This window comes from Charadrius vociferus, unplaced genomic scaffold (genome assembly GCF_000708025.1).
Source record: "Charadrius vociferus isolate BGI_N301 unplaced genomic scaffold, ASM70802v2 scaffold743, whole genome shotgun sequence".
Classification (NCBI taxonomy): domain Eukaryota; kingdom Metazoa; phylum Chordata; class Aves; order Charadriiformes; family Charadriidae; genus Charadrius; species Charadrius vociferus.
The window spans coordinates 195,140-208,292 of NW_009647747.1; the positions used below are offsets into that span (position 1 = coordinate 195,140).

Sequence of the window (13,153 nt, forward strand, 5' to 3'; positions counted from 1 at the left end):
CATCACAGCCAGCAAGCGCTCCTCCACTTCCCTACAGCTTTAGGAAGACAACCGCAAGATGCGTACAAGTTGAGCGAGGTGGAGCATCTTAAGAGAAATATTTAACAGAATTACATGTAAGACCAAAAAAAAAATACTTTGAAAGAGCAATTTTTAATGGTTTAAAAGTTAATATGAAAAGCTTTTTCAAGCCCATCAGAAAGAAGGACCGTGATAGAGGGTTGGGAGGACCTGCAAACAACCAAGACTCAACAGAAGAATTCAAGGAAAAAAATGGGTAATAGAAGAAATGCTCAACAGATTATTTTCATCTGCCTTGCCACGGGACAGATGATATTTTACAAGGGATTAGTCAGAAAAATTGGCTCCAACTGAAGTGTCAATGTAAAAGCTTTAAAATAAATCAATAAAAAGGAAAATAAAGAAGAGCCAAATGAAGTTTCGAAGAGCTCTCAAGGAACTCAAACACAAAACTGTCTAACTCCTAATTGCAGAGTAAAACCAACTGCTTCGATCAACCTCGTGCTGCACTAAAGAAGGTAGAAAATATTAAAAACCAATACAGAAAACGAAGTTTTGTGAATTCAAGATTTTAAATCTGACTTCTCTACCAGGAAAGATAACAGAGGAATACGCTCCTGCATAAATACACCACATTGCACAACCAACACTGCTTTTCTGGAGGAAAGCATGTCTTGCAAATCTAAATTCTTTCAAAAACACAACGAGCGCGTCAACGCAGGAGATCCAGTAAATATAACGGCTTTGTACTCTCAGCTTTTAACAAAGCCACCTCCCGAGGGCTCTTAACGAAACTAAACTGTCTTCAGAACCGGGAAGCGAGGATATTCTTGCAGATTAAGAACTGAGGAAGAGAGGGACTACAAGAGAAGGAATTAAATTAGCTTTATAAGGGTATTACCAGTATTACCCCAGTTGTGCAGATCTGTACTATTCGACATACTCATACATGGCCTGGAAAAAGACGTGGCATATGCCGAGGCTGTGACGTTTGGCAAGATCCTGATTCGGGACAACAAAATACACTGTTACGTGTAGAGAGCAGCTCTTGTAACACGAACTTGCTGGGCAATAAATGCCATACATACATAAAACACACCAGGCAACAAACACGGGGGGAAAAAAGCCTTATGCCATAAATACAGACAAGAGGGCTCTCAGTTACCGAACAACCAGTCCAGAAAGAGGAGAAAACGTAACTAGCTGACAAGCTGAGGCGATGGTTAAACAGCAGAACCAGCCCCCAAGAAAACCCCAACCACGAGCAACGACTGGGCAAAGAGCAGAGAGAACCCAGTCCCTCTATGGATTCACGACACACATATTTTGGATATGGAGCAAAGACCTGGTAAGTCCATCAAGGAAGAGCATCACGGTCTACAGAACAGAAGAAGCAAAGAGAAGTCAGAAAAAGCAGAGGGTGGTTCCTTTAGAAGACAAACTCAATAAATGTGGATTCTCCAGCTCGGAAAAGGGACTGCTACAGCAGGGTATGATGCAGGCTACAAAAACCCTAACAAAAGGGCAGAAAGGCTTTCATCTGGGGCTTATGGGAACATGAGAAGGAGGGAGGACCACATCAGGTCTTGAGGGAGAAGAGTCAAAACGAAAGAGAAGGAGCACCGTTTCACAAACGTGTAACATCACCGGGCCAGGCTGAGCCTTCAGGAAAGGCTGGGTCACTTCACGGAGAAGAATGAACTCAAGCCTCCTAAATGCTCAGCGCTGCATCCAGCACTGGAACGACTGGGAAAATACCATGTATGTCTATATTCCTCCCAACGAAATCCTCAGAGCCTTTGCTGGGTGCTGGAGACAGGGCTGTTGCATAGATGAGCGTTTGGTCTGACCAAGGACTGAAGTTCTCAAGTTTTTATGGAAAACACTGAACGCGTTAATGCAAGGAACACTACAAAACTCCTGCAAATGTGGAAGGGCACCGTTTATCCCGGGCCTTTCTGCACTGCGCTTTAATTGAACGAATAGCCAAATCCAGACTTCAAGAAAGGTTTCAATTAACCGATCAATGATGGACCAGGGTTTGAGGCAAGAGCAAAGGAATACCCAAGGAAACCTCCAAGAAAAGAAATTTAAAACCAGGTAAGTGAAGTCCATCTCCACAGAGCAGGAGGTGAGCGAGCAGCCAGGGGAAGCCATGCAAGCAGACAGCTTCAGCAGCTTCAAAGGCGATCAGATGATTGCACGGACAACAGGTTCAGAAATAGATGTTTGAAGAACCAGGCAGGGATGTCCCCTCCGACCTCACTAACACACCAGTCCCGGCTGCTGGGGCGGTCCGAAGGGCGGGAGCTGCAGAAATGGCCAAGGTCACATTTTGTTGCTCAGTTCTAAGCTAGCTGGACCACCCGTCTGAAGCAGTAAGGCGTTTCTTATCTACTTACGCTAGTCTTTATTTCCTCAAACTGGTCTAGCGGTACTTATTATTAGAGAACACAACTACGCACACGTCAGCCCAAACATTGGCTTCCCCCCTGAGAAAGGCAGGTGTCCGCTCCCACGAAGCACCAGCACATTTTGGCGTGATGCAGAAGACAAAGATAACTCGGGACCGGGATTGTAGGACAGGTCTTGAAAACGTCCCGCCAAAGCCGTCGTGAGCGATTCCCCCACTCACCAGACTATTAATGTACTGAGGCCATCGTGAAAGACCGCAACCGTCTGATGGATTGATTCTAACTCTGTTGAAGAGCGTGTTTATTGTTAGAGTTAATCTCCTATAACTTTCTCAGCGTGTTTCTGCGCAGAACGATCCTGGACTGGGAGGCAAAGGGACAGAATGATGAAGTACAGCCTTTTCACATCCTTCTGGTGGGATTCCGATTGTAAATCTTAGATTATCGAATAAACTTGCAGGAATCGGTATCTCAGCGAGTGTAATTATATCACACGAGGCATCTAGTGTAACCGATAGGCTGCAGCCTTCTATTAGAGAATTCCAGCCAGACTTTTTATAGTTTAAATTCTAGTACAAACTCACGCTCTTCTGATGGAATAGGGCTTTCTCAAAGAGCAGACTGGAAATTCTGTTTCTATGTTAAGAAGAGTGGAAAAACTTGCGCCATCTCGGTATTCACAGCTGATGATCTTCCCAAATTATGAGGAAGTGACATCGCTGGATAAAAGGCATATTCTTCTTACACTGCGCGACAGTTCACCACCCTCCTGTAACTGGAAGCTTAACATTCTTGTAAAATATACAGTGCGGTATTATGTGACTGCGCTGGTAATAAAATTACTGCGAAACCAGTGCCTCAAGGGGAAATGCACATAATGTTTCTCCTGGAAAAGCTGCATGTCACAGTGCATAATGTCATACAAACAACACGTCATTAGAAGGGAAAGCAGCGAGCGGGATTAATACGCGCATCAGACGGATGCGATAGACTCGCAGAGCGTATGCTGAAGGCGCTCTGTCTCTATAGCTTGCTTAAACATCGCGCCGCTTCAGACCTCTGAAAATAAAAAGCCAACGCTTAGCATCAAATTAACCACTGCCAACGCCATCCTACGGTCCCTTGGAAGGATTTTCTCCCTGCTGCCTTTCAGAGCTGCACGACCACCAGGGAGCGCAGCTCATTTGCCCGAGCCCGGCTCGCGGTGCCCTGTGTCCCCACGCAGGGACGGCATGGCGCGGCGACGCCAACGCGCTGCCCATCATCCCGCCCGAGCACCGGGACGGAGCCGCGTTGGCTCCCGGCAGCGCTAGCTCAGACGGCTTCCTCGGGAAAACCGGGGAGGAGACAGTGCGTGCCCAGACTTCAGGGGAGGTTCCCCGGTGGCGGAGGAGAACAGGACTCACATCGAGATCCAAGAAATACTTCCCCAGCCCTCGGTGCAGACACAGCTCAGCGGCACTACTGGTTGAATATTTACAGCTGCTAAAAAAAAAATCCGCATCTTTGTATCGTCGCTCTTCTGATTCACACACACTGTGTGTTTTTGGAGGTGAATCCAGATGACAACGTGGACGCATTTTTCACATGGGAAATTTGGGGGCACTTTTCTGGGCGGCTGTCAGAGGCAGCGGGGCAGGAGACCGCGTTTGTGCTCCTGCCTCCGTACAGCCCTCCGCAAGGTTTTGTGTCCCTGAGGGTGAGCTGTAAGGCCGCTGCATGACTGGTGCAACGATGGCTGAATTCAATTTGACTCTAGCAGACTTCTTCCGAGGGAGAAAGAGAGAGTGATTTCCCTACGTCACGGGCGCAGAAGCAGCCATCCATTGTAAAGGAAGAACTCTCAATGGGACGGCAGGATTGAGCACAGCAATGCTATCCTGAAATGGGATATGTTTTTCTCAGACAGTGACAAATTAAGAAGAGACCGTATTTAGTTTCTTCTTTGTTCAGGGATCTTGAAAAATATGATGCCCATGTGTTAATGTTTGAACCCACCCTCCATTCTTACTGCATTAGTCCTGCTCGCAGTCATTCAACACAGAATCATGTGTGTAATCCGAAACATGTGTCCAGCGATGTGTTCCCTATTTACCAATTATTTAATTAGCTTTATTTGCTCTTTGAGATACAGGCAAAGCAATATTTTTTTATTTCCTGTATTTAAGTATGAACCAGTATTTGCCAAATAGTTAAGTATAGAGAGGTATGCTCTTAATTTACCGAGTCCCTCTCCGCAACGTCAGAGGTGGCTCTCTGCCTTGCAGGGACACGCTGCCATCGCCGCTCCCCCCACCCCACGTGGAAACCCAGCCAAGAACGGAAGGGGACGAATGTCGCGATACACAAGTATCACCTCACGTGGCACCGCTGGTGATTAAATCACTAAAGACAATCAAATCAGACTTCAAAACCGGTGGGATCGGGCACTTAGCTCCGCAATGGCTTCCACACAAACTCTGAAGCAAAGGGCTCTGCTGTAATTGTCCTTAACTCACAAAAAGAAGCAGCAGTAGCAAAATGCGTGAGCGAAGGAGGTGAAGGTCAACTATGATCTATTTATTTCCATGAAATTCTCGCTATCTCTCTGCACCTACTGAACTGAGGAGCTGGTCCTTCCAGACATACCATCCAAAACCCCTCCCCCGTGATTTCAGCTCTTTGATTTCAGGTCTTTGGTGCGGGCACAGGGCGCAGAGGGGAGCCAGGAGGGAAAGGGAGAGCCTCGGGCGACCTCAACTCACCCATGATACTGTCCGTCCCGTTGGCAGGGGGTGTGCAAGAAGACGCGCTGTAATGATTTGTGCCACTGCGGTGGAAGGTGGACATCGGAGGAAGACTGGAATTGATGTCTGCTGAGGAGTGTGATGGGTAGCTCTGTGGCAAAAAGGATAAAACAAAAGAAAGATTTTAATTATTGTGACCACGGAAGGCAGCAGGCAGCTTGTACTGCCCCAGTCAACAAGTGCTGTCGTACTTCACCCAACCGAGAGAAGTGGCATACTGCCCTAAGACTAAGGATGGAGCACCTTTTTCTAGCCAAATTTGACATCTTCTGGAGGAGACAGAGCACACACCTATCCGATAGGGATAAATATCCACAGGGGAAGGTTCGTAACTGATGATGGTACCATAGAGGTGTAACGAGAAGGAATTAAGAAAGAAAAGTGAGGTGATGCATCAAGCAAACCTTTTTGATGGGGACAGCCGTTGGCTGGAGGCGAAACCTTCCAAGGGAAGTGGTAGAAACCCCACACTGCTTTCAACATTAAAACCAACATCTGACTACAAGCCGCGTGTGGCTGGTAGTACAAAACGGGCCGTAAGGAAACACCCCAGCGCCCCGGGTAATCAACTGGATCAATTTGCCCTCCCATCGCGGCACCTGTGCGACAGACAATCGAAAAGGCGATGGATCGAGTTCTCCGAAGAGGCGTGGGACGAGCGTCTGGGCAGCACACCCCAGACTTTGGGAGCTATAGGGCCGGATCAACACAAACCTTCCTCGCTGTGCCACAACATCGCTGTGGTCAAATGTTTTGCTGAAGTTGCATTACTATAAACCTGGCTTCCATTAGCGCTGTTTGTCACTGTTGAATAGGTTTTTTTCTTAGTTGGTGTGAGACACTGCGTGCAGACAGGTCCTAGAACATGCCCGGCTTTTATCTCTATCACAGCATCGCCCCCAGCAACGGTCCCGCAGAAGACCTCTGGGTTTTGGAGATGCTGATACAAAGCCTCCTCAGAAACACGGGCAGCTGGCGACACGTGGCAGGCACTGGTCATCGAGGCGTGGGAGTGTTAGAGCAAGAGCATCCATGTGCCCTCGGCCTCCGTAGGTGGTTCAGGGGAAGCTGGCTGAAAACATCCCTTCGTTTGTACCATTTCGTTACTTTTTCAGCATTTCTTGTAATTAAGTGCCACGAAACTGAACACTTGAAAGTTCTCTCAAAGAATGTAAACAACACAGCCCAAACCTATTTTTCTTACCCATGGAAAAACGACCATCAGCTCTGACTGAGGTCTGAATTAACATTTTAAGGCTTTGACTCATTACAAACCACGCCAGGACTTCAGCCCCAAACCCAAGTGGCTGAAACGGCACAGCTCAACAGCGGTTCTCACGGGACGGAACACGGAGCGAACGCGGAGCGCTTAGGCCAGCGGTCTGAACGCAAGCGGCTCCGTCTCCTCTGCTGAACGGCTCTTGCGTGACACGCAGCAAAGTGCTGGTTTGGGATTTTCTCCTTTCGCAGGGGAAGACGTCAAACCACTCGCCCAAATATTTTCGGGAAAACGCGGCATCTGATTATCGCTTAACAGAGAGCTGCTCTCTGTAGTCGGTGCATCTATTTAGAAAATCACCGATACAGCCGAGAAAGTAAAAATAATAACCAACAGCTTTTCTTTCTTTCTTTCGCTACAGGGCACAGAGAAGTAAAGGCCGTTTGCAGGGACCCGAACTGAAATCACTCAAACTTTCCTCGAGAAGCTGACCGCTCCTGGATGCTCCAGCTGAGCACAAGCTGCTGACCTCTCACTGACGCTCCAGCAGAAATTCCGCAGAGAGTCTTTAAAGTACCACTGCCCCTCTTCTGTCCCAGTGTTACCTAAAATACGGAAGGCTCTCCCAGTCCAGACATACACAATAAATCACCAATACGAGCATCGTCAGCACCGACAACTTGGACTGGAATCAGTGGTCCTCCCTCTCTCTGAAATTTAGCGTAAATATACTACTATCTACACAGAAAAACATTTTGGGGGATTTAGGTGGAACATCCCTATATCGCAGAAATATTTTAGCGCTTCACAAGAACCCCTACATGTTACAAAACCAAGAAATGCAGAATCGAGGTAAACGTCAACGCAAAAATGTTTGCAGACGTGCGCCATGAAGACACTGAAGACACGCTGCTGTCTTACCTCTACCCTGAGCTGCCACCACGAAAAGCCACCTAATTCTGATGAATGAGTACCAGCCTAGATAACAAATTAGATTAAATTGGGTTTTAAGAGTTATGCTCAATTTTTATTATATATGCTTGTCACTTCAGAGCAACGTTAAGTTTGCTCAGTGCCTTAATTATGCCTTTTATAAAGACATGATTAAGCAGTTTTTGAGGCAATTTCTTTTGCTTTTGACTTCCTATTAATTTTACATAGCAGTGCGCTAACCTCGTTAAATGTGAGACTTTAAAGATTTGTTTTGCAAATTAATTTTCAGTTTGCAAGAGTGACTTTTAATTCTTCTTATTCCCCGAAAGATGGTTCTGCAAGGTTTTACAGCAATGGACTCCTTCCGCCCTTACTCCTCATTACTTTTCCCTTTTAACGGTCTTCAAGAATGAAAAGCAGAGGTACAGAATAGAAAAACATTACTTGGAATGTTTAACACATTCTGAGAAAAATTACTTCGGCTGTCCGTTCATTTCTTTACCTCGTACTTAAACCAAAAGAAAACCAAAAAACTGAATTGAGATGGAACCCAGTGTTATTTCTACACAATCAATTCAGCCGCGATATTAGGAGAATATCCCCTAAGCTGTACTCAGATAAGATTTAATTCTGATTTTATTCCATTCCAATACAATAGATGGAATCGGTCCCAGCAACTTCCTCCTGCTAGGGATCAGGATGTACCAGAGAAAATAAAAAAAACTGCCTTTTTTAAAGCAGAAAATTGATGCTAGATAGTTACCTATAAACTCAGACCAGCGAAGGACACTGACTGCCATCAATTACATACCCCCAAAAGCAGGGGTGCGTGCGGCTCATCGTCAGGCTGGTGGCCACCGGACGAGCAGAGGGTACCAACGCAGGCTCAACCCTCTTTTTGCAGCCTCGGCTGAAGGAACGGTCTGCGTGACCATTTTTTCCTCCAGTTTTCCCTTCCCAGTTGCACTAGGAGGGGCTGCGATACGTGCAGAGGCGGCGATCATAGAATCACAGAATGGTTTGGGTGGGAAGGGACCTTGAAGATCATCCAGTTCCCCCCTCCTGCCATGGGGACACCTCCCACCAGCCCAGGTTGCTCCAAGCCCCGTCCAACCTGGCCTTGAACACCTCCAGGGATGGGGCAGCCACGGATTCTCTGTGATCCCCAGTGGAAACGGGTTCTGCACCTGGGGGAAGCCGTGCCGGGACCTCACCACCACTCTGCCAAGGGCAGAGGCAACCTCCTCTGCTCCCGGCGCTTCCCAGCCTGGGCTACTCTTCGGCTGAAAACTCTCCTTCTTTCTGAGGACCCTGAAGAAAATCTCTACGGCAATTTTTTGCAGAGCTGGGAGCACACAAGGGTGAGCGGAGAACGTTTCCGCAGCCCAACTGGAAGCCGTGTCAGTGCTGTGAGCGGCTGGGCATGACGTGCCCCCCGCTGCGAGCCGTGTCCCCCACCATGAGCCGCGTCCCCCACCGCGAGGCGTGCCCCTCGTGCCTTACCAAGCGGTCGTGCGGGTGCAGGCTGCAGTAGCTGCTGGACTGGGGGATGTGAGAAGAGTTGCCCAGCATGCCCCCATAGCCGGGCTGGTTCATCCCGCTGGAGGAGCTCCACGGGTCGCTGCTGTGATGGCCATCTGTAACACAGGAGGGAAACACTGCTGGCGTTGTGCAAACTCCGTCCTAACGAGGCTAACGAGGCCGCAGGGCTACGCCGCTTCAGCATAAGACCATGTACGTTAACAAAAACGGAGCTGAACTGAGCAACGGCAAATATTGGTGTCATCCTGCAGTGCTTCACTACAGTCACATCACTTCAGCTTGAAAGTCTCCCGCTGCTTTATTCCTGCTCTGGTATCGTAAACTCAAGTGCGCAAACTCCGTTATAACAAATCTCATCAGAGACAACAGTCTGAGCATTGAAACAAAAGAGACCGAAGCCCACAGAACGAGGACGGGCTAACGAGCTTTGGAGAAGCCTCAGCTTGGTAAAGGATCTGATAATTCCTGAACTTCGAGTGTTTCCACATCCCAAAAGTTTTACGAGTTGTCTCGCTGTTGGTTTTTTCCGTGTTTGTTTAAAAAGAGAGTAGCACCACTTGGATGGTCTCTCCTTTTAGGGATTTCCCAGCTGTGCCTCTGCACCTCCTACGCGCGGCGTTCGCCCTTCGGGCCAGGTCAGTGCCGAGGCACGACACGCACTGAAGGGTACAAAAAGGGCTCCCCAAATTTTATCACGTACAAAAGGTGGTTGCATATTTTGCACTTAACTAGGCACGCTGAAATAGAATTATAATAATGCAGTGGAATGTATTTCCTACTGGAAGGATGCCAGTGTGTTAATAAAAAAAAAAAAAAACCAACCCGAGAAAAAAAAGGTAATTTTCCCATAATGATCAGCAGACCCCAAAGACGGGTATGTGGGCTGGAAAAGCCATTTTTTTCAAACTACAGGAGTTGGTGTAATAAAAAATTATTATGTCTCACCTACAGCCCTGCCTTATTTATACACTTCAAACACAGCGGCACTTCCAGCATCACCTTCCCAGGGCTGTTTGAACAGTCATTTAACTCAGATTTATGTCTTCAATACAAATCTGCGAGAGGATAACACTTAAACCCACAGAACGGCTGAGCACTCCAAAGGGTAAATATTTGATATAATTAGAACCCTATTAGTCCCCAGCTTCATAACTCCATAGGAGTTTCAGAGCAGGTTGCTCTTTGGGCGCGTTAAGCCAAGAGCACCGTTCAGTCATGGTCCACACTTCCCACCGCCGCTCAGGAAATGGTCCAGATGCAGATCCCCCACCCAAAAGGCGATGGAAGGGGTCGCTGCTTGCAACGATGTCCTCTTCCCTCCCATGAGGACCCACCAGAGCCGGTGGAGGACCAGCAAAACCCCTCCTCACAGCGCTCCAGCCCCAGCCCCGGTGCAAGGGGTCCCTTGGTCCTTCCTGCCTGCCACTGCCCAGCCACGAGCACCCTCGGATGAAGAGATGGAGACGTGGCAAAGCGCCGCAGGAGACGGTCACCCTGAGACAGGGAGCTGAGCCATCCCCGGGGATGCTGAGCAGCACCCACGACCTTCAGGCGGTGGGGACACAAAATGGGTTGGTGGTTTGGTGGGTTTTTTCCCCTAAGGGTGGGAATTGGAAAGTGTATATATAAGTATACAGAATAAAACCCAATCCCTTGCCCTGCAAATACTTCAGCCTAGCAGTTCTGCTGAAGCAAAGGGATTTACTTAACCCTTAACTTAGCCTAAAGCAGAGTATATGTAGAAGTGTTTAAAAGCTAATTATTTTGCCCTGAATGCGGCAAAAGACGCGTACCCTAATTCTGCGTGGATCTTTCCAAACTCTAGGAATTTTATTTACTATGTTCTATCAAATTTCTCTGTACTGACACATAAACCATTACGAGCAACATGGTAGCAGCGACTACACGGGAACTATTAACCCATCCTCCAATGAGAGAAACAGCTTCATTCTAAAAAGGTTGCTCCAATTCCATACGCACGCAAACAGACGTCCTCGTAGCACCGTACGCTTTACATAGGACAAAATCTTTCTCGTTAGCGTAAAACAACAATGCCCAAAGGACACGCACAAATTTGTGTGCATTAAGAACACGCATAATACACGTGCACACGCACACGCTGGGGGAAAAACTGCTCCAAGAAGCTCAGCTGATAAGAGGTTGGCAAGTTATTCAGGATGCTGCTGCCCTGCAGGATCACACCACGACGTTCAGAGGCACAATGGTCAACCGAAGACGTCCAGGTCTTCATTTTAATGGTAATGTTACAGACCACAGGATGATATTGCAGCGTGTCTGGACTACACATAAACCAAAATCCAACCGCAGAAAACGTATGCAAAATAGATTTCCTTTTGAAAGCGGCTCCTTACCTTGCATGAAGAAGGAGCTAGGAAAAGTGCTGGCTGCTGGTTTTGAGGATGGATAACCTGGTGAATCCCTATTGTAGTCGGCAGTGCTTGCTGACGGGGCATAAACCTAAGGAAAAAAGACTAATTTAGTATGCCTTTAGCAGGAAGCAGGAAAGAAATATCGAGTTTTTACCTTGCTCAGTATAAATCAGTTCACAACACCGCATAATTCTTCTCTCAGAACACAGAAAATACTTCTCTCAGTATACGTGTGACTGGAAAATAAATTTGAAGCTTCAAAAGAAAACTCCAGCCTGACATTTTCCAGCTTTAAACAAGGGTATTTGCAAGGTATTTGTCAAACTATGTATTTCTGTAAATAAAATGAACAAACAGATGTACATATGTTCTTCCTAGAGCATTACGGAGCTTAAATAAACAGGAACTTGAAACAATGCTGATTTTCTCGTATGAAAGCGTACAGACGTTACCCACTTATGAACAAAACTGAAAGCACTGCAAGGCACTCAAAAACTTTATTTCCCAAACTAAAAAAAAAAAAGAAATTTAGAAAAACAGCATTATCAAGAACACCGAAAATTACAAACATATCTTGGGATATTAAATTCCCATGGATCGAGCTCTTTCCAGAGCAGCTTGAAAGGACTATTAAAAACCTGGATCTACACAAGACCACCAACACAGTGTGTGTACACATCAGGGGAAAAACTCCTCCTTTCTAAGGACTTATTATATTTGTCTGTGCAATAAACTTAGTACGTGTGCCAAAACACTAATTTACTTACATTTGTTTACTAATACACCAGAGCTTTCTGCAACGTGCCTTTTAGAAAACACTGCTTGCGTTCCTTGCTGGAGGTTAGTTCAACCAGGACGGCATTTAAAACCAAAATAAACCCCCCCAAAAATCCCTCCCCCCTGCAAAAAAAAAAAAAACCCAAAAAAACCCACCCAAAAAACCCCCAACCCAACACAGGGTGATAAGGTAATTTATTATTTACAGTGCAGTTTATTCCCTCTGCCTCTATGCTCCCGCTCTGCTCCTCGGCGCTTTGTTTCCGCGCTGGAGGTGCCTCTCTCCAGATGGTCAGGAAGACTGAAGCACTGTCATCTCCTTGATGAAAATGGATACCTTCCTGCCTCCATTTTGAAGCAGGCAGCGGATCACAAAATTGGCAGAGCGCCTGCTCCGACGTTCGCGGGTCACGGCCAAAGGGAAAAGACTGCTAATATTCAGTGGTGGAAGAAAATAATTTGAATGTGACAGTGCAATGGTAGGAACATTTTGATTAAAAATGCAAGAATATTCAATCATTCTATCTAGCAGACCATATGTACATGAAAAGCCTATCTTCATTCTTATCATTCTGGGTGCTCATTTTCAACGGGATGATTGATTGGTGAGATTCCTATTTCTACACCTTTCATCTATCTTCAGTACTTTCATAAATGTTGAATTAAGCAGTTTTTATGAAACTTATCATAAACTGGCCATTCGGATGGGTAAAACCAGAGGCAACGGAGCTCTGCACCCAACCAGCCAAAGCACCCACCGCGCAGCCGCCAGCCGGGCGGGAGCACCGGGCGGGATGCCATCGTTGCCATCGCGCTGGTGCCACCAGAGGGAACCTTGTACTCACGTGTCAGCGTGTAACTGCACGACAGGTACAGAGGGCACGTGTAGGGTCCTGCACCGAGAGAGGAACAACCCCATGCACCAGTACAGGTTGGGGGGTGACCTGCTGGAGAGTAGCTCTGTGCAAAGGGACGTGGGAGTCCTGAGGGACAACAGGATGCCCATGAGCCAGCAATGTGCCCTGGCGGCCAAGAAGGCCAATGGCATCAAGCAGAGTGTGGCCAGCCGGC

General features: G+C 47.2%; 1 protein-coding gene across 1 annotated transcript in view; it reads right to left on the minus strand.

Moving 5' to 3' along the window:
* The window catches only part of TCF4 (transcription factor 4), a 237,581-nt gene that overhangs the window by 28,618 nt on the left and 195,810 nt on the right, over nt 1–13,153 (minus strand). Inside the window, exons 8-10 of the mRNA XM_009882047.1 lie at nt 11,288–11,393; nt 8,877–9,010; nt 5,180–5,312 (exon numbers count right to left, since the gene is read on the minus strand). Of these exons, the coding sequence (XP_009880349.1) occupies nt 5,180–5,312; nt 8,877–9,010; nt 11,288–11,393 (373 nt within the window). The remainder of the gene's footprint in view (nt 1–5,179; nt 5,313–8,876; nt 9,011–11,287; nt 11,394–13,153) is intronic.